The sequence below is a fragment of the Streptopelia decaocto genome (assembly GCF_964273445.1).
Source record: "Streptopelia decaocto genome assembly, chromosome: 1".
NCBI classification, from domain to species: domain Eukaryota; kingdom Metazoa; phylum Chordata; class Aves; order Columbiformes; family Columbidae; genus Streptopelia; species Streptopelia decaocto.
In genome coordinates, this window is record NC_138663.1 from 167,638,184 (window position 1) to 167,664,138 (window position 25,955).

The following is a 25,955-nucleotide window of genomic DNA, read 5'->3' on the forward strand; positions in this document are numbered from 1 at the left end:
CCAATAGATTTATATAGGAAAATGGCCTATTGGCCAAAGCTGTGTAAACTTCTACGAGGGGCAAAACAGTTCTAGCTCTTCTATGTTTTGTTCAACAGACAGTTATTACATTCTTAGTTTTGGGCTGGTTGCTGTTTTTTGACAGTGAGAAAGCTGTAAAACAAGGATGGTGCAGGAGTGGGGGTGAGACAGGGTTGACAAGAGATGTCAGATCCATTTTCCTGATAATAGAATGGCTTTTTTTTTTTTTTTTTTTTTTAATGTGGCCAGATGAAGATACTTCATCTGTGCTTGCAAACAGAAACGGATTTTAGCTGCTCTTCAAAGCAGTCACTCAGAAGTTGTTGAGGGCTTAAAAATAGATGTAAATAGTTAAAAAAAGCAAGATTTCTATAGTGAGTTTCAGAGTTAATTATTTCTATGGCAATGCACTATTTTCATAGTGTTTTCATAGAATTTATTGTATGTTTAAGGTCTATCAGATGCTTATCTTTAGCTCATCCTGTTTGGCACTTTCGTCTTTCCTCCTCTGTAATAAATGTTAATTTATTAATGTGTCTTCTGATACTTTACTCTGAAATAGTGTTATATGAATGCACTCAGACCATGAAAAGAAAATTATTGCATTTATTATACAGTGTAAAGATTTTTTTTTAAATTTATTTCAGGATGGCTTTGTAGTACGAATATTTGCAACAAGTACTGAACCAGTACTGCAACAAGAGCTGCAGCTTAAACTTGCAAGAAAATGCTTACATGCCTGTGGCATCTCATTGTTTGATCTGGAGAAAGACTTGCACATTATCAGTAAGTCCTCTTCTTTGAAGGTTAATAACAAGCTAGTAATTCAAATAGTAATACTGAAACACTACCCTTCCCTTTGTTTGCCTTTATTATGTGCAGGAATGTATAGCTTCATTATTAACACATGGAGAAGTACAAGGGTTTTGAAACTGCTTAAGCATAATCCATACACTAATTTCGTACCATCTTGCTGTCTATAGCACTGTCCATGGTTTTCCATTATTTTCCTCGAGTTATATAATAAATATATAATTGTTTGAAGCTTGAACTTCATAATAGTGCTTTTGTAATGTGTAGTTAAGTTATAGAATTCCTTGCTATGAGTGCAAGTTAACGAAAGTTAAAAGAACTGCTGGCTGGATTAATGGAAAATAAATGTATTGAATGATACTAAATACTTGGCAAGGCCCTTTGCATCAGAATTTGAGATGCAAAATTGTTGGTGTCTACAAAGGTGTTTTGGAGAAATTTGACGTTTGCTTTGGGGTGTTTTTTTCTTGGTTTGGAGTCTGCTTTTGGCACTATCAGAACTATCAGCATATTTGACTACATGTACCTTTTGTCTGACCAAGTGCAGTTGCTCTTATCCTCTGCTTTTTTCCTCTTTGAACAACTCTGCCAGTTGTAGCCCATTAATCCTTGTTATGGCATCAAAACTGTGTTGCAATTTTAACTTTCTAAGAACCTTTGGTATGACAAACTCTGCCTGGCAGAGTTAGGTCTGTAAACTGGTCTGTGAAACTGCCTGGTTAAACTGTCCGCTTAACACAGTCTTGCTCACACAGGTACAGGGTTTGATGAGGAATCGGCTGTGCTTGGTGCTGGAAGAGAGTTTGCACTAATGAAAACTGCTAGTGGAAAGGTACTGAAAGTGTTCTGTAGTAAATAGCAAATTGCATCAATATATTTCTGCGTGTTTTTAAATTTAATTATTATTTTCCACAGTTGTTTTTTGTCTTTTTAGTATGTTAGAATGAATTTAGATGACAGTATTTAAATACATTTTCAGAGCCCGCTTTAAAGGGAGAAAGGAAAATGGTTATTTGAAAACATAAGCAGATGGTGTTGGTACCATTGAGAAATCTGTGGCTTGAGTTTGTAGGCATTTCTGCTCTCATTCTTACTTAGAGACAGTGTGGGTCTTCATTTTAGATTTGGGGGATGAAATTACCTTTTGTTTAAAAATGATATATTAGCACACTTGTGAAATTTTTTTACCTCATAACTTTCCATAACAGTCTGACCATAGTCATTTAAATAAATCCCTACTTGATTTTTCTGATCCTTCAGAGAATTATTGGCTTCCCGTATGCAAAGTTTTCACCTGATTTCTTTAAACCTATTCTTAATGATTTGGTATGTTGTTTCTGCTCACTGGAGACTGTTTTTCAGAGAAATTGGCATCTTCACTGAAATTAAGAAATATTTTTTCTTATTGTCACTCTGACTTTTTTACCTTATCTACCGTGCTTCTATTTCAGCTTGTGAAACTGATGTTACTTTATTTGTATAAGCATAGATTTTGTTTTCATGTGTTCAGAATTGTATTGCTTTCTTGGAATGAAGGCCTTGCTTTGTTTCTAACAAAACAGTGAGATTAGTCAAAATGCTAATAAGCTTAACTTTTTTCTTAATAAAATTTAATAGTGTAAAACAGAATTTAGAGGTTAATTTGACCTTCAGATTAAATGCCTCTTCAATATAAAATTCACAAATTTCCCAGTTTTGATATCTAAAGTTGTGGTTTTAGGTTGAAATACACCTTGTAAGATGGCTTTAGTGGCCCTTATAGGTTAACACACCCAATTCATAATACTGTTGAGTTGCTACTCAACAGTAGTATGGTCCTAGAGGAGACTTCTTAGTCTGTATCAGTGGTTTTGTGTTTGTTCATGTGCAGCATTTTAATCTGTTACTGTTTACCTGTTATGTGGCCATTGTACGTTTACTGAAAATAAGTTTTTAAAACGTGTCAAAGCATATTAAAATTTGCAGTGATTTGGTATTTTTAATTATTTTTATTGCTATAATACAATCTTGTTTTTACACAGACCAGACATTTCTCTTAAGTGTTTTAAATGCTTAGTTTCATCTGAATAGTTTTCTTCTGAAGAGTTCTTTCTTGTGTGTTCAATTCATCTAGCCAAACAATTATATATGAAAACTGTGTGGCACATTAGAAATCATATTTCAGAACAAGCAGAATCTAATCAGAATGTTTCCCCCATTAAGTCGAAATTAATGGGAGTAGGACAGAGATATAGAAACAGTGCGAAGAGCGTCAGGAAAATTTCTACGTGGTTTGAAATTACAGGATTTAAAAATAATGCAGCTGTAAAAATTAAGCAAGTTTAAAGTGTCGTGGCATAACTGAAAAAGATAAACTGTTTTATTCTAGATTTATTACACTGGCAAATATCAGAGCCTTGGAATCAAACAAGGTGGTCCTTCAGCAGGAAAATGGGTTGAACTCCCAATCACAAAATCTCCAAAGATTATTCAGTTCTCTGTTGGACATGATGGCTCACATGCCTTACTTGTTGCTGAGGATGGAAGCATATTCTTCACAGGCTCTGCGAGCAAAGGAGAGGATGGTGAATCAAGTATGTGTTATGCTTGTTTGATCAGTGACTGATAAAAGTCTATTAACTCTTTTAATTTGAAAAGTAGAGTTTTAACATTTTCCAAGAACACCTAAGCATGGCATTGGGTTTAAATATTATGCCAGTCACGGGTCCTGACAACCAGTGAGTTGTCAGCCTCGTGATGTGTGCATTTTAATAGGGTAACGTATATTTCACAGGTAGCATTTTCATACAGTGTTGAAGTGTAACTGAAATGCAAATTAGTCTCTCAATAATGTTCTAATATTGTCGTATAATGTTACCGTTAAAATTAATATATTTTTCACAAAGCAGGTTTGTGGTAAAGCTCGGTCTGCTAGCTATAGAATTTGAAGACAGATTTAATTAGACTGACATTTTTGTGCCTCAGTGCAGTTAGAAATATGATTAATATCACAGATAAATATCAGTTAGAAATATGATTTATAACACAACTGTTTCTATGAAAATCATTCTATCGGTAGTAGTAGATGATTAGAATTTCAAAATTTATTTAAAATAGAATTTAAAAATTGATTTAAAATCTTGATAGCAGCCATAGAGTCCAGATTTGTCTCGATCAACTGCTTATGAATTCCACCTCCCAAGAGAGTTGTTAACAAAAACTCAGTAGGCTGCTTATGTGAGGTATAGCATAGCTCAAGCAGTAACAAAGCATATTTAACTTATTATTCCTGTGAAAGATCAACTACACTGACAGTATTCCTCAAGAATCTGTAGATTTTCTCATGCAATATAACTAAAATACAAGCAAGAATTTATTTTAAGGCTTGCTAATGCAGAGTGGATTCTTTAATGTGTTCAGGGGAGAAGTTAATAGTAGTACTCCTGTATAAAAGTCTGGATGACAAACATGGTATGTGCTATAGTAACTTTGTAGGGTTTTCATAAATTCAAATCTGCTGAAAACTCTTTAGGATGAAATCATACTACTCCAGTAAATTTAGAGCAAATATAAAAGATTCAATCAAAAATATTTCAGGCAATACTTTTAAAAGCACAAATGTCAAGATTTGTTTGCCCAGTTATTGGGAAATTATCCAAAATACCATTAAACTGATTATTTTTGCTGTATATTCAATTAATCTATAATTTCAGGTGAAACAGAAGTTTAGCATTTTGAAGTAAATCGCTGTTGCTTCTTTTGTTTAAATGAGCAAAATTTAGGTGAGAAAATTCAGTGCTTACTGGATCTTCTTTCTGAAGAATTTGCTGATCAGGGTCTTTCTGAGTTTTTATAAGTTCAGCCCTCTTCTGACTCATGTGGTTCTTTGACACTCCATAATTTGGCTCAGAGTGGATGTGCATAGTTTGTGGGGTTTTTTGTTTTTTTTCTTTCTTTTCGCTTGATCTCTTTTTAAACCTGGGCAGAGAGACTGGGTTTCTGTCAGCAGGGTACATGTGTGTGTTGTGTGTAGAAAGCTGGTAATTGTCAACAAGTGAAAGTACCTGGCAGTTCTCTGACTTGGATAAAAAATCACAGACAGTAATAGTAACTGTTAGTTGTTTTATCCAGTCTTTAGCTACTTTGTTACCATTTTGTTTGAGGACAGATTGCAAACAATGTTTTTGGTTTAGTTTTGGGTTGGTTGCTTTTTTAAAGTACTTTTTCTTCCTTTTTTCCCCCTTTGGGAATTTGTTGTGACTTAAAGGCTTTCTAAACATGGTTTTAATAAATAGAGAAGTAGTTTTCTCTGTTAACTTGTTTTGCATGCATATATATAGTCCTCAGATGACAATGAGGACTTTTTTTACTATGTCCTGCTTTGTAAAGTTCATAAAGTTAGTTCAACATACATGTAAAAGAAAAACTTGAAGAATCATTACTGAAGGATACATATCTAATCATGACTTTGTTTACCATTGAATTTTTGAGAGAAATAGCCCAGATCACACAGATTTTTTTCAGTAGGGGTCTGAAAACTAACCCCTTACTATAAAACAAATGTTATTGTGCCTTTGAATGGTTTTTGATAGAATGACTTACAATTTGTTTATTTACAGCTAAAAGCAGACGGCAATCAAAACCGTATAAGCCTAAAAAAATTATAAAACTGGAAGGAAAGATCGTCATATCTACAGCGTGCAATAATGGAAGCAGTTCCGTAATTTCAAAAGATGGAGAACTCTACATGTTTGGAAAAGATGCCATTTACTCTGATAGTACAAGTAAGTTAATGTTTGTCTTTTAAGTGATTTCTCAACCAGGCTAGTTGTAATTAGTCTGTAAGTATTTTAGCCTGTGGAAATGATCTTTGTGTGTTTCTTACTCTTCTAATAGATTTCTGAATTTCTGCTGATTCAGACAAATATGACAGAAGGATAGAGAAGACAAGTGTCCGTAAATTCTGTAAAAGTGTATTGCAGCACTGGTAACAAGTACCTGAATGAACGCTTTCACTTAGAAAAAGAAAAAAAAAAAATAATTTGTTATATTAATCTGACACTAGAAGGCCATGCAGGGAGTAGTCGCAGAAATCAGACGTGCTTTTATGAACAACGGCTGCAGGAAACCAGGCCTTATATGTTTCTTTGCTCACAAGACAGCCTGTTTCGAGTTTGCATGTGATTCAGTACATCTCATTTTCAATACAATATAAAAGAAATAAACCCCAATGTCATTATGACTCCTTTAGAATTGTTTCTCAGGACAAGTGATTTGCAGCAGTGTTTGACTTGGTTTTGGATTTCCTTTCTGTGCAGGATAAACAGCCTAGGCCTAATTCTTCTTTCACTTCTTATTCTAACACTTCTTCTTTTAATATCTGCTGGTTTTCTCACTTGCCATTAATCTAAAAATTGTCACCCTCCACTAGCAATTCTGTTATTTCACTGTCAGGTAGAAGGTGCAATTTACCACTCAACTGTTTTATGTTTTATAGGTTTAGTAACAGATTTGAAGGGCCATTTTGTGACTCAAGTAGCCATGGGCAAAGCTCACACCTGTGTGTTGATGAAGAATGGAGAAGTTTGGACATTTGGTGTAAATAATAAAGGACAGTGTGGTCGAGACACAGGCTCCATGAGCCAGGGAGGAAAAGGTGAGGGACCTACATTTTTTTCCTTTTGTTTTGTGTGCTGGAAAATATCACAAGCGAAAGCATAGCTAAGCATTTTATTATAAAATATAATTACAATACTAAAACTTGTGTACATAAAACACGCTTTAAAAAAACAACCAAGTATGGATACTTTCATTTCATTTTCTTCAAAATGAATAAAACTCTGATTTACGAGTATTCTTCAGAGCTTCCTCAGTAGCCACTGTTGGCCTCAGAAAACAGCTGTTTCTTATTTCAATATCTTAGGTTTTGGAGTTGAGAACATGGCAACAGCAATGGATGAAGACCTAGAAGAGGAACTGGATGAAAAAGATGAGAAGTCCATGATGTGTCCTCCAGGCATGCATAAATGGAAGCTGGAGCAGTGTATGGTGTGCACCGTATGTGGAGATTGCACAGGCTATGGAGCGAGCTGTGTCAGCAGTGGGCGTCCTGACAGAGTACCTGGGGGGTAAGAAAACATCTGGAAATAACACTTGCTACAGGGTGGTGAATGGCTAAAGCATACGTTGAATGTAAACTGGTTTTGATATGTTCTTAAACTTCAATCTAAGATAATATTCCATCTAAAAAGAGACTGTGCTTCTAAAATCGGAAGTAGGTTAAAATTTTTGTAAATAGCTTGTGGTGGTTGCAGATGATTTAGTTATAAATGCCTTTTTTTTTTTTTTCCATTTCTTTAGTGTATAGCTCTTTATTAGATAGAAACTGTTGAATATGAACACTAATCTGTCTCCTAAGAGAGCTGCTGGCTCTGGGATAACCTTTCTTCTTACTGTGGTGGAAGTTTTTTATCTTGCTGTTGCAGTTGCTTTAATCTATTACTTCAGGGTTCAGCGGCACAAAGGGCCACCACTTTCTTTACATATTGCTGTTACTATTTCTCCAGCATTGCATGCGCTCATCATTTTCTTGTTCATGTTTTCATGTGGTGTATGTTCAATTAAATGAAGAAAAGTTAATGCTTAGAAGTCAGTTCAGATATGTATGGTCAGCATATGCTCCCTGGCACCACACAACAGCATCTAGGATTTAAACTAGCTATACTTTTTATTTATCTCAGGAGAAAACTACATATTCATAGATAGAACAAACTAATAATGTATATTTCAATTACCAAGGCATCGGTAATGCATGAAAATAAAAGGTAGTGATAAAGCAACTCTGTTTGCTGCAGAATCTGTGGCTGTGGCTCAGGTGAGTCAGGCTGCGCTGTATGTGGCTGCTGCAAGGCGTGTGCTAGAGAACTGGATGGCCAGGAGGCAAGACAAAGAGGAATCCTCGATGCTGTGAAAGAGATGATACCTTTAGATCTATTGCTGGGTAAGTGGTATCCAGTTAACAGGATGGCTTGTAATTTTCTTGTTTACTGCACTTTTTTTTTCCTCAGTACATCTCTATACTTTTTAATAAACTCAGTCCTGCAGTTGACTTTTGAAATTTGAATTGGCATAACAGATTAGTTTAGAAATAGGTTTGTTCTTTTCAGTTAATATTTCAGTTAGTATTTCAGTTCTTCTGTGTGGTAAAACTTAGTATCTCAAGTAATGCAGTTCTTTCTTTCTAATCAAATTACTGAACTTTTAGACTTAAAGGACAATTTTAGTATATTACTATTAAAATGGATAAAATGTTGCATAGCAGGCACATTTATTTATTGGTGATATAGCAAAGTGAAATTTATTCTGGTAAGTGAAATATTTTTAACTTGCCCTTACTGTGGACATGTGTGCCATTTTGACCTGTATGGTTACTATACTAATGCTGATACTACAGAGTTGATCTTGTCCTTTTTTGATAGCCTGAATGTTTTTCTATAATCTTTTTCATCAGCAGGGGTTTTGCAGTCACAGAAAAGACATGGAATATTGTTTCTTGAAAACTTTTTTGTTTTTCCTCTCAGAAATTATCAGAAAGAAAGAGCTGCCGGGAATGTGTAAACTACATTAAAAAAACCAAAACAAAAACACCACCTCCCGCCCCTTCACCCCACAAAAAATACCTGCCTTAGGGGAAACATACCAACTGGTGTGTTTATTGGAAAATATGTTTTGGGATCTTGCCTTGTAAGATCTGTTGTCACAGCATTTTTAATATTGTATTCTCTCTACTTAAAACTGAGCGATTACAGGTTTTGCGAGATCAGACTTTTTATTTTTTAATATTTATATTTACTTAGAGCCCTTAATCCTGCCTGTATATAGTATCTGATATAGAAAAGTACCATAAAATAATCAGATGCGTGACTTTAAAATATTTATACATCTCACCATTTGGGGAGGGTAATAATATTAGTAAATTGTATTATATATACGTGTGTGGCACTTTTTTCCCTGAAGCAAAAGTTAAATAGAAGCTAGTAGGTTCTCTTGATAAATTAACACTAAGGACTCCAAATAACCTCATTGTGCAGTCCTGATACTTCCATACAGATATTTCTAAATGTAATTTGCTTATATATGGCTATGACAGAAGTAGGTTTGTACTGATGGTAACCATGGCATTAGCAGCTCAGCCTCATAGCTCTCTTCTTATGCATGACCACGGAGGAGTTCTGGTTTTTGTGCTAACGTCTGCTTTGCTAACTCCTCTCCTAGAAGGACAGACAACAGCTCTTGGCCCTGTGTTGGGCTTGGCAGTGTGAGGTGAGGGCATTGCCCACATTTGTCTGCAGAAAAGTGACAGTGCCTCCAGGTGGAGTTTTTATTTGATACTGGAGGCGAGGTATATTTTTTTTTTTGATGTTGTTGCCATTTGCTGAAAAAATATTGGAAAAAGGTAGCGTTTACAGTAATTTTATTATCACACTCATTCAAGTAATGTTTTCTGTTTAAATAAGCGTGTATCAGTTTGTTTCAAATTCCTATTACATGAGCTAGTTTGAAAGTCAGATTTGTGTACATTAAAGTAATTGCATGCTCCTTAGTAAGCACGGAGCACATAGTGGTAAAGCATTCTTAAAATAAAAAATACCTAATCTATTCAAAATTTTTAAAAATATAAGTAATTTTATGCTTGTTTTAATAGTAATCCTTTCTGAAACTTTTTGGGGCAGAATTGAGATAAACATGACCACGCATAACCGAATATAAATATATATATGCCTAATAGAAAGAAAGTACTAAATACCATTCAGTGATGTTCAAATGGTGTCAGATCAATGAAAACTGGGAAATTCAGATATAAGGCCTATAACTCTTCTCCAAATTTGCTCAATGTCCTTCATTATTTCCAAATACTTTGTCAGATTCATGTAAAGAGCAGGCAGTAAGTAGGCTTCAGTTTTTATTTACTTGACTTCTAGAGTTTATTACCATCATAACAATTTTAAAATACAGTTTTATGTATTTTATTTTCCCAATATATGTAGCTGTTCCTGTTCCTGGCGTTAATATTGAAGAACACCTTCAGTTACGTCAAGAAGAAAAGCGGCAACGTGTGAATAGGAGACATAGATTGGAAGAAGGAAGGGGTAAGTGACTTTCTTATTGATGAGAGGCTTGAATAGTTTAAGCAAACTTCTTAGTCTGTTTTCGAAGAATGGAAATTAGTTAGTTTTGCTCCAGTGAGCTAATACAGTAACCAAACAAAATTCACAACCTGAATAGCCATCTTATGCTGTTTAGGCTGCTTTTGGATATTTGTGAAAAATGTGCATGTTTAATGAAGTCTGCTTATAAGAATCAAATTTTAATGGTGGAGAGTAGCGATTTATATCACTTTAATATAGTCAGCTCTCATCTTTTGCTGTTTCCTAGTTGAATAATAGTTTTAAAAAATGTAAAAGCTGAAACATTGTTTATATGAAGAGTTTATATGCCTTTTTGTATGAGGACTTGAAATGACAGCAGGCTGGTTCAGTGCTAGTTATCTGTAACATGAATAATTTTATTACTATTAAAGTATTGAGTTCCTCTTGTATACTATTAAGGGAATGTATTGTTTTATAAAATGAACTTCTGTATAGTTAAATAGCATGAAAAAATTTATACATTGAATTAAAAACCAAACCAAAACACTGCATCATTTAAAAGTTTTCTTGCCGTGTCTATTATCTACCTTGGGAATTATTGTTGATTTTCCACACAAACAATATGTACTTTAACAGGTTTTCAGTACTCTTCTTGTGTTTTTAATACCTCTGTGTCTTAAACTTTTAAATAATGAAAGTTGAGAGATTTGGACTGATACGAATCATATTTTAGTGAAACATTATGATTGGCTTGGTAAGGTTATTTTGTGTTAAGAAGAAAAACAACTATTGGAATTTTATGCTCTTCAGTTTCCTGCTATATTCCTTTTAGGAATTAGACAGTGTTTTTACTCAGATGCAAAATATGCATTGTGATCATGCTTAGTTCCTAGACTCCGTGCCAGTGAATCTTGTGGGGAAAATTGTGGCTTTATTTCACTTGCTTGTAAGAAACTACTGGTCTTACCACAGATAAGGAACAACAAGGGAGAGAAGGCTGACAGTTTCATATGCATGCGGAAAAGGATGGAATATTTATTTTTCTTTGAGGCTTTGTGGTTAATTTTAGTTGTGAGCTGGAGAGGGGAAGCCTTTTTTCTTTTGTCTAAGTCATGTTGGAGCTGCATTGCATACTGCTCACAAATATTAGTTACAGTTAACAATAATTTTTTTCTTAAATATGCAATGAACACCTGGATATTATTGAAAGCTGCAGCTGCTCAGCCCGGAAAGGTAGTGATGACATTAGTGAGTTAAAGGCCAGACTGACTCTGTCAAGGTCTTTCAGGTACACAGTGTTCTGTTTGTTAGGGTTACGATTTTTGGGTTGTAGTGTGCTAATCTGTGGCTTTTGCTTTTCATGCCAGATCAGTGCGAAACAAAGCATGTGTAGTTTTTGATAGTCAGGAACAGGATCCATTACTGAATGTTGCTGATGAATCTTTAGTTACAAGGTGACCTTTATTTAATACACCTGTTTTCAGTAGATCTGGAATGTCTTATAAACAAGAGGACTATGAAAGATTTTGAAGGAAACATGGGAATATTTCATGCCTAAAGCAAGCAAGCAAACAAAAAATCACAAAGAAATCTCTCACTCATTTTCCCACTGAATGTTTTTACGCGGGAATAAAGTTTAGGGCAAAGGTGTAAGAGCACAAGTGCCAGAAGTACACTGGTTTCCACACTGCAGGTTTTTAAGTGGTCTAATTGTTTGTGCTTCTTTACCAAACCTCCAAATTAAGTCCTGTTACAGTGACATCTGATTTAAAATATGTTCTCATGATCCACTTGAATTAAGGGAGAAAATGATGGTTATGTCTACAGGTTTGACAATCATTTAACTCCTTCACGAGGTCAGTTGTGGTTTCTTCTATGGAAGATGAGTATGCTCATCTTTATATGCATTTTTTCTGCAAACATGAAGTAATGAATTTCAGTATTCTGGGAAGGAGAAGTATTTGTCATGAACAGCTACAATATCAGTGGCCTAGTTAAATGTTATATTTTCAATCAAGAGCAGTTAACTAATCTCAAACACCAAGCCAAAGTAACCTACTAGTGTTGTGAGGGACCTGTGTATATGCTGTTCAGCAGCTCTAAGCTGAATGGTAGGTTACTTCAGAAATTTTAGGCGCTTATGATGATTTCTCTGTTTTTTATCTTGAAATGGCAGTCACAACAGATTAGATTATACTTGCTATGACAGAATTGTAACCAGTAAATATTTTTTTATGTTTAGAATCAGTTATTCATGTTACTTCACTCAATAAATAAATTTTATTTTAATGACAAATTAGATCCTTAAATTAACAGTAGAAAAAAGTTTCAGTTTGGGATTATAGATCTATTATTTACAAAAACATATGAATTTCTTAGTATTGGTTGTATTTCTTTGCTCTTTTCAGTGCAACAAGTACATACAGTATGTTCAGGTTACTGGTTTTGCTCCTTTTCTCTGATGGTGGTAGAGCTACTTCACTCAGGTGCTTCTTTCTGCTTCTGGCTTAATGGCTGTTGCCAGAGCAGTGAAGAGGGCTCACAATCAAGTCAACATTTTGGAGTCTGGTGTATGACCTCTTGAGAAAGAAAGCCAGCTGCATTCATCACAGCTTCTATGCTAAATCATAATTCCCCAACATAATTATTGATTGATCTTTCACTGTTTTTCAAGTTCTGGTGAGAAGTGAAGAAGCTGATGTACCACAGAAAGAAATGTTTGTTGTTTTTCAAGCTAGTTTAGAGCTTGATGCAAGTGGTGGGAGGTGAGTATAGGAGTAGCTGCACTTTATTATCTTCTGTAGTAATGAGGAAGTTTTGTATGTTAAAATGTTCAGAACATAGATTATTTTTACTTTCCTATCAAACACCAATTATTTTTTAGTCTTGGGGGTATTAAATTATGCCTTGACGGAATACAGAAATCCCTGGGCCATGTTGTACAATTAACGCAGTAAAGCTAAGATTACCATTTACTGGGTGAACCAATCTTGAAAGCTGTTCCTACAACTTTTTCAGATCGATATTTGAAGTAATAGAATTTAGAAGCAGTCTAAGATTTCAGTTTGTTGCTTAAAGGTAATTATTTTTTTTTCAGAAGTCTGTGAGAATGTGGAAATAGCTTTTAAAACAAATTATATTTAACTAATACACTAAAAATACAGAAATAACTCTTAACATGGAGATAATAAATGTTGTCTTTCTTCACTGGTATTTCACTACTTTTGTTTCTCAGCCTATGATGTAAAAACCTTTAGAGGTTCAGAGCTGAGCTACAGATTTGCTGTGTAATTAACCAAGGTTTAGCTTTTGATACCCCTTTAAAAAGGGAAGATTATTTTCCTTCAGTCTTACTGTGCTTGGAACAACAGAAAACCCACAGGAAGTTGATTAATTTCAGTTAAAGCTCCTGTCTGTTGGGGGAATATTATCTGAGGCTGCCTTTATTTGGGCAATTCTTTTTTTTTTTTTTTTTTTAAATGGAACTGATTCAGTTAATACTGTAGTAGGCTGAGTATCATATAAATCTGTTTAACATCTGCCCAAGCCACTGTGAGCTTGAATTCAGTTTGTCAGTAACACTAATCTTTGTTCATTGCTGAACATGTGCCTAAACACACAGCAGAGCTATCTACTCAAATCCAATATTATTAATTATTAATGCAGCTTTTTTTGATAGTTTTATTTAAATATTTATTTTGATCCTTTCAGGATCTAGAGATTATATTGGTTTCAACATTTCTTTAAATCAAATGCAAACAAGCAAAAATACCCTTTTACTTGACAGAATATCAGACTGTTACCTGACTTTCTGTTTAAGAATACTTTCAAGATAAAGCTGTAAGCTTTTGTCCTTAATGACCAGCAGGTATGGTTCTATGAAATTATATGGTTATGCTTGAGTTTGTGATTTCTGCCAGAAAGAGGTGTTTATTGTTAATAAAATTATTTTTAAAGTAGAAATATTTGTTTCTACTATAGCTTTAGATTTGCAGTAGACTCAATAAGAACATTTCTAGTTTATACTTAATGTTTTAATTTACCTCGTGTTTATATACAGAAATGCATCTTTGACATTTATTTAACAGGATATACAAAGTCAGCTATTTAGAAGAAAGTGTCAAAATTACGATTAGCGTAAATCTTACTTCCATCTTATTCTCTCTAACACCCAAATTGCCCTATGGGCTTGTATCTGCTAGCCTCCATCTCCTTCCCTTACAAAAAAAGCCCTAATAATTTTTCTTACACATCTGATTTGTATGATGTAAGTGTCAGTAGAAAATAACTTTAGGAACATGAAAAGAGGCACGTATCACAGTATCACAGTATGTTTGGGGTTGGAAGGGACCTCAAAAGATCATCTAGTCCAATCCCCCTGCTGGAGCAGGAACACCTAGGTGAGGTCGCACAGGAACATGTCCGGGTGGGTTTTGAATGTCTCCAGAGAAGGAGACTCCACAATCTCCCTGGGCAGCCTGTTCCAGTGCTCTGTCACCCTTACTGAGAAGAAGTTTCTTCTCAAATTTAAGTGGAACCTCTTGTGTTCCAGCCTGATCCCATTACTTCTTGTCCCATCATTGTTTGCCACGAGAAGAGCCTGGCTCCATCCTCGTGGCACTCACCCTTTATATATTTATAAACATTAATAAGGTCACCCCTCAGTCTCCTCTTCTCCAAGCTAAGGAGACCCAGCTCCCTCAGCCTTTCCTCATAAGTGAGGTGCTCCACTCCCTTAATCATCTTTGTTGCCCTATGCTGGACCCTCTCCAGCAGTTCCCTGTCCTTCTGGAACTGAGGGGCCCAGAACTGGACACAATATTCCAGATGTGGTCTCACCAGGGCAGAGTAGAGGGGAAGGAGAACCTCTCTCGATCTACTAACCACCCCCCTTGTAATACACCCCAGGATGCCATTGGCCTTCCTGGCCACAAGGGCACAGTGCTGGCTCGTGGTCATCCTGTTGTCCACCAGGACCCCCAGGTCCCTTTCCCCTACACTGCTCTCTAATATGTAATTTCCCAACCTATACTGGAACCTGGGGTTGTTCCTGCCCAGATGCAGGACTCTACACTTTCCCTTGTTAAATTTCATCAGGTTATTCCCCACCCAACTCTCCAGCCTGTCCAGGTCCCGCTGGATGGCAGCACAGCCTTCTGACATGTCAGCCACTCCTCCCGGCTTAGTGTCATCAGCAAACTTGCTGATAGTACACTCAATTCCCTCGTCTAAATCGTTAATGAATATATTGAATAATATTGGCCCCAGTACTGACCCCTGAGGCACTCCACTAGATACTGGCCTCCAACTAGACTCCGCACCATTGACTACCGCTCTCTGGCTTCTCTCCCTAAGCCAGTTTGCAACCCACCTCACTACTCTATTGTCTAGACCACACCTCCTCAACTTAGCTGTGAGGATGCTGTGGGAGACTGTGTCAAAGGCTTTACTGAAGTCAAGGTAGACAACATCCACCACTCTGCCATCATCCATCCACCTTGTTACATTCTCATAAAAGGCTATGAGGTTGGTCAAGCACGACTTACCCTTGGTAAAGCCATGCTGACTGCCCCTAATAACCCTCTTATCCTTGATATGCCTTGAGATGGCACTAAGGACAAGCGGTTCCATTACTTTCCCAGGGACAGAGGTGAGGCTGACCGGTCTATAATTACGTAGCCTGTTTTTAGTTTCACAAATTTGAACAAAAGAAGCAAACTGCAATTAATTTTAGTTGCCTGCATGGCACAGTGACATTTTCCATGGATATTTCTACCATAATAGTAAATACTACTCGTGGTATGAAAAGTAAGATTTTAAAGTACATGCACCTTAACTATTATTCTTGCCTCATAGGAATGTTAAATTTTGTTTCCCTTAAGGCTATAGAGATGGGGTGTTACCTCAGTATGTTTTCCACTTTTTGTGGAATGAAACTAAGCATTTGGCCCCAGTTTCATTTTCTGAAATATTTTTTTCTTTAAAACTTATCTCCTGTTGACTTATTAGCTAACTATTTTTCTATATTAGGGTCTTGTCTCTGTATTTTATCATTTTAAACAAACAAAAGAAAACAAACACAAAGTAAAATAAAAACCAAAACCACAACAAAACACAAAACACCACCTGTCTTTTCTCTTACAAGAAGCCAAAAATAAGGTTTTGCAACATGAAGTCCCATGCAACGTAGGTCTTGCTTTTGCAACCTTAATTTATACTGTTTTTGTTTTTCATGATGTAATTTTCAGTTGTCTGGTCACATACGATTTTTTCAGGTAGCCTCCTACATTCTGGTATAGGAGTCACCACTTGAGACCATTGATTTCAGTCTTCTGTAATCATGGCTTGCCAAATAGGAGTAGTTGAGAGAAACGTACTAGAAGAAATCAAAATATGTGTAATATAAATTCAAATAAAACAGTAAACTCTTTGATAGCTCTGCGTACGTGCATAGATGGCCAAGATTGCAAAAGCACGTAAGTGCATGTGGAATAATGTTAGTTGTGTAAGTTTTCCTGTAGTGCATTGCCTTATTTAATCAAAGCATTCTATTTTGCTAGAAAATAAAATTATTTCTGTGGATAAATGTTTTTTGTCCTTTTTGCTCTTAATTCACTGCCAGACAAAGTCCACATTGAAAGGCCTGGATCCTGCAGGATCAGGAAAGAAAAGCTAATCTTTACATTTCCTAGGCTAGGGATATTTAACCTTGCAATTGAGCTAGGGAAAAGCATTCTGTAAAAAATAAAGGGAAAAAGTGAATGTCATTTTGTACCATATAGCAACTGATTGAAAATAGCAGCATTACAGTCTACCAGTGACTCTCCTTTGCTTATCTCTGTAACCTGAGCCACTAAAATAACTGAGAATAGTATTAGGTTGTTATTCCCCATGTAGATCCATTAGAGGACTTTTTCACACAATACCCTGCAGGCACTTATTTAACAAAATAGAGGAAGCGTCTAATGCATGGCTGAATTGTTCCACTGCTAAGGTTCCGTTGTACCTAAACACTGTTCCTTTTATACAGGCAAACTCAGATATAAGCAGAGAGCAGATATGGCCTGTATGAATTGTTCTAGTGTTTTATTTCCTGTGGCTTTATTTTAAAGGGAGAGGAGGTACTTCAGGTACTTTACATCGTGCCAGCACATGACTGAACATTCAGGCATCGTAATGTAATCAAAATGTAGATATTTCCTTACACATTATGATAATGTTAGACATTTTTCATGCATAAAAAGCCAAAGAGGATGACAGACTTGCACACCCTGTTACATGGATTGCATACAAATTATTATGAAATGGAGGTATATTCCATTTAACTTTCATGTTGGATTCACATTCTTCACACAATGGGTAGGAATGTAGAGCATATAGGAATATCCAGGAGTAAAGATAAATCCTGCTTTGGTCAGAAGGTTTTAAATACTTATGGCCTGGATGGGTATACTGTTTGATGGATGGAGGGCCGTGCCCAAAGAATTGTGGTGAACGGAGCCAAATCCAGTTGGTGGCTGGTCACGAGTGGTGTTCCGCAGGGCTCAGCATTCAGGCCAGTTCAGTTTAATCCCTTTGTCAGTTATCTGGGTGAAGGGATCGAGTGCACCCTAAGTAAGTTTGCAGATGACACCTAATTGGGTGGGAATGTTGATCTGCTGGAGGGTAGGAAGGCCATACAGAGGGATCTGGACCAGCTGGATCGTTGGGCTGAGGCCAGTTGTATGAGGTTTAACAAGGCCAAGTGACGGACGGGTCCTGCACTTGGGTCACAACAACCCCAGGCAGTGCTACAGGCTGAGGAAGAGTGGCTGGAAAGCTGCCTGGCGGAAAAGAACCTGAGTGTGTTGGTCAACAGCTGGCTGTACATCAGCCAGCAGTGTGCCCAGGTGGCCAAAAAGGTTGAGAGCATCCTGGTTTGTATCAGGAATAGTGTGGGCAGCAGGACTAGAGAAGTGATTGTGGCACTGGTGAGGCCCCACCTTGAATCCTGTGTTCAGTTTTGGGCTCTTCACTACAAGAAGGACATTGAAATACTAGAGAGAGTGCAGAGGAGGGTGATGAAGCTGGTGAGGGGCCTGGAGCACAAGTCTGATGAGGAGTGGCTGAGGAAACTGGGGCTGTTTAGCCTGGAGAAAAGGAGGCTGAGGGGAGACCTTATCACTGTCTACAACTACCTGAAAGGAGGTTGTAGCATGGAGGGTGTTGGTCTCTTCTCCCAAGTAGCAAGTGATAAGACAAGAGGAAATGGCTTCAAGTTGTGCCAGGGGAGGTTTAGACTGGATATTAGGAAAAAATTCTTCACAGAAAGCGTTGTAAGGCATTGGAACAGGCTGCCCAGGGCAGTGGTGGAGTCACCATCCCTGGATGTGTTTAAAAGGTGTTTAGATGAGGTTCTTAGGGATGTGGTTTAATGCTAGAGTTAGGTGATGGTTGGACTTGATGATCCTGAGGGTCTCTTCCAACTCAAATGAATCTATGATTCTACTGTTACAGAATTGTTATCTTGACTGGGGAGTGTAGTTGAGATAAGTGACCTGGCTACTGTTGGCATCCATTTGCTGGCACCATGCTGGAGCTGATGGCTGTTTATGCTTCGTAAGCATTCTCTATCTCCCAAATCTCCTGTAGTTCTGTTACTCACTCTAATGTACCTCACTTCCTTCTGTCCTCCTGAAATTCTTTTTTTTTTTTTTTTCTTTTTTCGTCTTTGCTCTTTACATAAAATGCCAAATGCCCTTCAGAGCTGTGTCTCATCCATTGGCCTGTTTGTTGTAGGGGCATTTTTGCCTAAGCTATTTAGAGACACATCTTCACATCTTCTGTTTGATCATCCACAAATATCTTAGATCCACACTCTTCAAGCCCGAATTTGCAGTCTTTGCATCTCTTTTTGCATCTCTGAGTTTAACTTGTCATATTGTCATGTCCATTCCCTATTTGTTGGGCTTTTCATTTCATTAGAAACTTCTCAATAAGCAAGTCCAATTACTTTTTTCCTTTTTTTTTTTTCTTCTTTGTCTCTTGTGTTATTTTCTTCTGTTCTTCACCCAGCTTTCCTCTTAATCTTTTGTCCTTCAGATGTTTTTAGCTCTCATACTCTGCTTGTCACTTGTCTCTCCCCTTTCTTGCTTCTTCCTGGTCTGCCTCAGTAGTCTCCTCAGTATCTCCCCTCTAACTTGGAAAAAAGGAAAGCGTAGTATAAGTCTAAACACTGAGAAGTAGTATATTAAACACAGTAAGTGGCCTGGCAGAAAGTAGTATTTACCAAAAATTTATCTATTAAATGGAAGCTCCAACTGAGAGAAGACTGAAAAGCAGGAGCAATAGCAAGATAACTTAAGGAAGAATCTGCAAGATAAGTTAAGGCAAAACCAAATGCTGATCCTTGATCATCAGGAAGAGTTCTTAATTAACAAGGGACTTATTCTGTAATAAAGAGAGTCCAGATAAATACAGTAGAACCAAAGCAAAAAAATCTGTGCTGTCTGTAGAAACATACATGATTAATGAGATTTTTGGCCTTTATATTAGTTAAAACATGTGAATCTCAAAGCTAGAGGGAAAGGCAGTAATGGATATTTTAAAACACTTTTAATTTTCTTTTTTTAACTTAACGCTGGAATTTGGTAGTTTCTTTGTATGAAGACAAGTTTCTTCATCTGAAACTTCTAAAGCTAGAAAGATTTGGCCCAACTTCTACTGTAGTTTCTTTCTGTACTGTTTACTATTAGCAAAGGAACTGATGGACTAAACCTGATGGCAGGAGAGGTGAGACAACGGGCATTTATGAAAAGTTAGCCTACACTAACTTGTCAGTAAAGTTCAGCTACAGGAGTAGAGTATCAGTGATTTTGGGGAAGGAATACCTGTTTTCAAAGTAAGCTGTTTATAACATGACACAAAGCCTAATTTTAGAGGGTTTTCATTTTGGGGTGGTTTGTTTGTTTGGGTGTTTGGTGGTGTGATGTGTGCTCTTTTTTGTTTTGAAAGTCAATGTAGGGACTGGGACCTTTCCCTTAGCAGGATTAGCTGCTTCTGATTCATCATTTCCATTGAATGTGAGACTTCTGGAAGAAGGAGATACCTCCAAAGAAATTCTTGATGGCATATTTAACCTTTAAAATAGAGGAAAACTAGAGTTGTGAGGAACAAATAACTGGTCCATGATCTACATATAATCAACCTCAATTAAACTTAATACACCACTGCTTGGGTCTAGATTTTAGGAAGAAAAAGGAGTGTGGAGAAAATTTTAAATAGAGGCATCATTGCTTTCTTCAAATACAAATCTTCTCTTGAAGACCTTTATGTACATGGGAAATATTTTAAAAGTAACTTCAATACACTTCAAAATTAGCAAGTAGGTAGGAAAAAAAATCATAGGATTGGAATAATTTTCTTCATGGAACAGGTGTTTTTGGATAGGTATTTTCCCTATAAGTGACAACTCTTCATTTTAAATATGACAATAACAGTTGTATGGTCGTGTTTTCTAAATTTAGCATTGATAAGATGATATTGTGCCAAGTTAGGATTTTGAATGTAATATTGTAGCATGTAAGACATGATAATTAATATTTTTAACTATTAAACACATTAATGGATATTTGCTATCAAATTTTACTCCAGTGTTGGTCTGTATTTCCATTGGCTTGGAGTACATTGCATACTTACAAGTTCAGGTAAAACGGTCACTGTGGGATATTTGTTGTTCCTTTGCATAATGTTTTGGTCTTATTATCAAGAAATAGCAACTTTTTTTTTTTATTTAGGGCCTTTTGAATTTAGGAAAACAGGATTATTATATAAGTATTATTCTTTTTTTGTTGTTGTTGCTTTTAATTTGAATTTTGTTTAACACACTGTTTCCATTTTGTGAGTTTTCCTATGCATGTGCAAAATGTTTCTCCTCAGGCCCCCTTGTATTTCCTGGTCCTATTTTTATGAACCATCGAGAACAGGCTCTAGCCAGAATCAGACCCCATCCAGCACAGCTAAAGCATAAACGGGACAAGCACAAAGGTATTTAGTCTTCCTTATTGGCCGGGGTGGAAATAAGCCCATCCTCCCAGTCACTTCTTCTGTGCACTCAATCTGTCTTTCCAAAGAACTGCACAAAATGGGTTCTACCTTTCTTCTTGTTAGTATCTTGTTACCTGAGGAGAAAAAAAATGCAATTAAATGTTGACCTTTTTAAGAGTGTAAATGTTTGATAGTCTGCATCAACTTTGTTTTTCTTTTCTTCCCTTTTTTTTTTTTATGAAATATGCATTGTCTTTCTATGTGTCTTTTGTGTCTTTTCTAATTTCTAATGCTATCTCACTCCTAAGGTTCTTTAATTTTACTGTAGGAAACATTAACTCTTTCCAGTGATTCAGACTGCTACATTGCATTTGCGTTGTTTTTTTTTTTTTTTTTTTTTGAACCTCTTTGTTCTCTATCTGGGGTTATCCCTTTAACATATCAATTCCAGTCTTCTTAATTCTAGCGTATAATTTTTCACAAGTATGTTATCTTTTAACAAGCCTTTTTTTAGAAACGAAATATGTAAAATAATATAAACATTTTTTACTAGTTTTGAATGAGGAGAAGACAAATCAAAGCCCAGGTTTTGTGCTGAAATGTGAGTGAAATGTTCATTTGCAGAATGTAAGTAAGGAGGTATCTTTAATATTTCAGATGGTTTTATATGTCTGGAAGGCTACTTCACTATGCCTTGAATTTCTAAATGTATAATTTGTTCAGATATAAGTGTTTTGTTTTGTTTTTAGGAAGAGGTATTGTTAAAAATTTCAGCTGAATGTATTTAAGTTGACCTGTGTCAAATCCGATCACAGTTTGTATATATCTGTATATAGATACATCTGTACAAATGGATTTACATATGAAGGATAAATAAGTGTAGATTAGAGACCTGGTCAAAGTAAGTAGAAAGCTGCTGCTCCTCCTGGTAAAGGCCCAGAACACTTCAGCTATTTTTTAAAGAATAGCTAAATATGGGAAGAATTGTTAGAATGGCGTTTCAGGTGAATTAATGGAAGTTAGTGACAGAATTTGGCATGTATGCAAACAAACTGTATGACAGTTTGAAGCCTTTTAGGGTATGATTTTGGTGTATATGGGTGATAGACCCTATCTCGTTATGAACATATTGGATCATGAAATCATCTTAAGTTTATTTTATGGAAATGGAAGCACAATCTGGTCCTTGGTATTTGCGTAACATATATTCCACGTATTTGGAAAACATATTATCTGAGCTTTAAGTCGTGATGGATTAAATAGAATAACCTGTCATTATTTCCCTGGGAGAGATGGGATACTGGAAAACAAAACATACAGAATGTAAGTGTTGTCATTTGAGTGACAGTTTGCTGATGACCAGTATTTTCGGACTGGATGCTACTGCTAGTGTTGTACTACTTGCAAACCCTTGACCTCACAGGCATGTGCATAGAGGAGTATGTTCATCCTACCTACATCTGGACTTTTAGGGCATGTTTTTGTAGCTCAAGTATCTCCTTGTAAGAGGTATATTCATTAGTGTCATTTTGAGGTCTACATTGGTTCTTGGAGTTGTAAGGACTATGCAACGTGCTGAAAGATGCTGTCAGGTATGCTCTGTAGAACGAAACATTTATTTTTCCTTGAGGAGGCCTATATGCAAAAAACCAGTTTCTTTTAGTTCTTTGTCCCTCATGCGAAACAGATAAGGAAGATTGTGACATCTTTACAAGTAAACTTTTGAGAGCCTTCTCTGCCTCAGAAGATTGCTTCTCAACAGATGATTATGAATTCCACTAGAAATGCCCCATAACTTCTGGAAGAGCTTCCAAGGGAAAAAAGGAATACCAGTGGATTGTTATAAAAATAATGGGGAAGGTGGGAATCATGAATAAGATATCTCATCTTCAAAGGCGTGCCTCTTTTAATACACATAGAATGTAAATAAATAATGAAGTAATCTGAGGTAAGGATGTTGACTTCAGTAAAAGGACACTATAACACTGAAATCATCATGATACTTTCCAAACCAGCATTCTTAGAGGTATCTGAACTCTTCACACCAACCACTCCTTGAGGATTTTCAGGCAAGTAGAACTTATTTCAACTGGAAGTACTGATGAGGCCAGTACTAAACTTGCTGGTACCTTTCCCTGTTTCTCTGCTTGTAGCTGCAGAACTTCTCTTGATATTTAAAGTTAAATGTGAAACAGCTTCTTCAGGACTGACAGTTACGGCCTAATTTTTAAAAAGTATATTTGATATGTACTTTTATGTATTATCAAATCTACATGTTTTTCATCTCTTGTGGAATTCTGCTGTTGAATTTCCCAGTTGAAAGCACCTTTAATTTCATCAAAATACCCATTTTCTGGAAAGCTTGTCATATGCTCATTTCACCTTTTTATGGTCTGCATGTCACAATCCTTGTTATTACAAAAAATGAGTGCTAATCATAATCTTTCTGATCTACGTCTGTGTCTCCATCACAAGTATAGATAGAAAAGAGTAGGTACCACCTTCTTGGTATTCGTGGAATGCTTTGACACTAAGAAGAAATATAAGCTTGTGCTTCATCCACAGTCTTTAATGAGGCAGTGAATTCCCAGTCTGAGTCTGCAGTCCCCATGGACTTCATCACTGACGATCTGAGTAAAAAAGATTAACGAAAGTCTGTAGAATTTTCTCAGTTGTAGAAATGAATGGAATAGCAATTAGAAACCGAGGAAGCTCCTTGAGTCAATTAAGGTTCTGCAAGCAAATGCCACCCTTCTCCTGTATTTGGGAGTAGTGTAAATGAAAAAATGTTCTAAACAGTATGAAACGAAATGCCCTCGGACAAAAGGCAGTATGAAGCTGAACCTGCTTGGATGGGACAAGCTATATCTCAACCATTTTGCAAATGCTAATACCAAATTATCAGACGTTCAAGAAAATTTACTTGTTAACTGTAAAATACACGGTCTGCAGGGTAGTTGAATGCACTCATTGAAATAAAGCTGACTATGAAGACCTATATCTAAGACTTAATAGAAGTAAATTATTAGCTATCTTTATATGTTCCATATTGACATTTCCATATTCTGATAGTCTTGTTCCTAAAGAAGTTCAAAACACAACTGAAGACATGTTGCCTAAGACTTTTGCACTTCAAGAAGAAAAAAGTTACACCGAAAATGTTTCAGAGCTGCTTTTTCTTTACTAGGTTTTTACACGCTGCCATTAATAAGGAGACACTTTAGACAGGGTCTTGCTTGGAATTTGAGACTTGAAGAACGCAAGAGTATGTCAAACCTCACAGGCATATATAGTCGGCAGCAGTTGTCATGTGTTATGACAACAAATGTTAATTTGTTAATAACAGTTATTAATAAGAAAGTTTACTTACTCTGTAACTTATTTTTTCTGCTATTATGAGTCTGTCTCTCTAGTCAGACATCCTTATCATCTTTCATACCAGTCCATCTTTTCCACACCATTCAGTAATTCTTACTGGAGAGTTAAATTTTATTAGGTTAAGTTACCTGGAATTTTGAAGAGCTTATGGATAATGCATTATGTCATATACTGCAAATAGAGACTTTTGCCTATGAACCATTGCAAATCATAAAGCAGGACCAGCAGTGGCTGACAGAGGAAGAAACTGCTGAAGAAATTCCCTCTACTGAATCAGTGGATGAAGTATAGCATTGCTATAAGCTTTGATTCATTCTCTAGAGTTCAGAAATTGTTGCTGTTTCCTTCTGTCTCAAAGAAACCCACTGCTTAAATGACTTACTCTAGAAGTTACACCTGTTAAATTCTTTGCAAAGTTATTCTTGTCATTTTCTAACATCATTTGGTATCTGTGCAGAACAAGTTAACTCATATGTGTGCTCTTTTGTCCACCTGTAAATTTAAAATAACCAATTCAAGAAGACAAGATCAAAAATAGCTTTACTGGTTTCTGTCCTCTGTTAGAAAGAGGCTAGAGGTGGATCTCCACTCCTCCAAAACATACATTTCTATTTGTTGGGCTATCCAGGTCACAGAAATTATCTAAGAATTCACACTCTCAGTCAACTACACTTCATTTGGTTTATGTATAGCATAGAAAAATAATATAGTGGATGTGATGGATGTACCTTGCTGTTGCTCATTATTAAAGTTTTACTTACATCCAAGTGACATAATGGAATAAATGATTTGGGCAGCAATTCACTTTTGTGTTTACTTTTTCGCGGAACTGAACAGGTAAGGCAGTACTGGTACAAAAATACAGGACACAGTTATTGCTGAGTTTTTAATTATAATGTAAATACGTTATCACATTGTGTTAAGCACTTGTGGTTCTGCATACCAAATTTCATGTATGAGCTCAAACAAGCTCTGTAGTAACCTGTCAAGCATCCAATGGATTTATTTTTCTTCTGCCCTCATAAGATGGATGATTTTCAAAACCAGAGGTAGATTTCTTTTCCCCCCACACTGTAGCTATAATATTGGTTACGGGTATTTCAGCTGAAGCCTGTGGTGGACAGACAAGAAGTGGCTGATCTGTTCAAGTAATGTTGTTGTATATAAAGCCTGTAGATACTGACCAGTAACTTTAATGATATGTTTGTTTTATTTGGGTAAGCACTGCTGAACTGAACAAATACATGTTGGAAAATGTTGTGGTATAAAGAGACAGTTATTCTAAGAATTTTTTTGTGTATGATCATATTGCATTGAAGCTTTTAATCTGTGGGAAGAAGAAATGTGTTTAACATCTCTAGAAGTACTTTTCCCTCCTCAGAAAATGGTCAGTGAGAAAAGAAATATCATCATCCTTACTGCAGCTAAGGAACACTAATAAAATGCTTTTCCCTCGGGTCTGGACCAAGGGTCCAAGATGCCATTCTGTACCAATGTGTTGGGGTAGGTTTTTTGCCAGCAAAACTCTCCTTTATTTCTTATAAATTGCTTGACTTATTGCAAGTATTCCCTTGCTGTTGAGACAGTGAG

The 25,955-nt window shown here is 36.2% G+C and overlaps 1 protein-coding gene across 9 annotated transcripts in view; it reads left to right on the plus strand.

Annotated features, from left to right (window-relative positions):
• MYCBP2 (MYC binding protein 2) overlaps nt 1-25,955 on the plus strand; it is a 200,107-nt gene that overhangs the window by 51,434 nt on the left and 122,718 nt on the right. For all 9 annotated transcript variants that reach the window (XM_082062862.1, XM_082062863.1, XM_082062865.1 and 6 more), the window contains exons 10-18: nt 669-807; nt 1,590-1,666; nt 3,203-3,407; nt 5,433-5,597; nt 6,311-6,469; nt 6,737-6,941; nt 7,668-7,813; nt 9,861-9,962; nt 20,880-20,987. In XM_082062862.1, the coding sequence (XP_081918988.1) occupies nt 669-807; nt 1,590-1,666; nt 3,203-3,407; nt 5,433-5,597; nt 6,311-6,469; nt 6,737-6,941; nt 7,668-7,813; nt 9,861-9,962; nt 20,880-20,987 (1,306 nt within the window). The remainder of the gene's footprint in view (nt 1-668; nt 808-1,589; nt 1,667-3,202; nt 3,408-5,432; nt 5,598-6,310; nt 6,470-6,736; nt 6,942-7,667; nt 7,814-9,860; nt 9,963-20,879; nt 20,988-25,955) is intronic.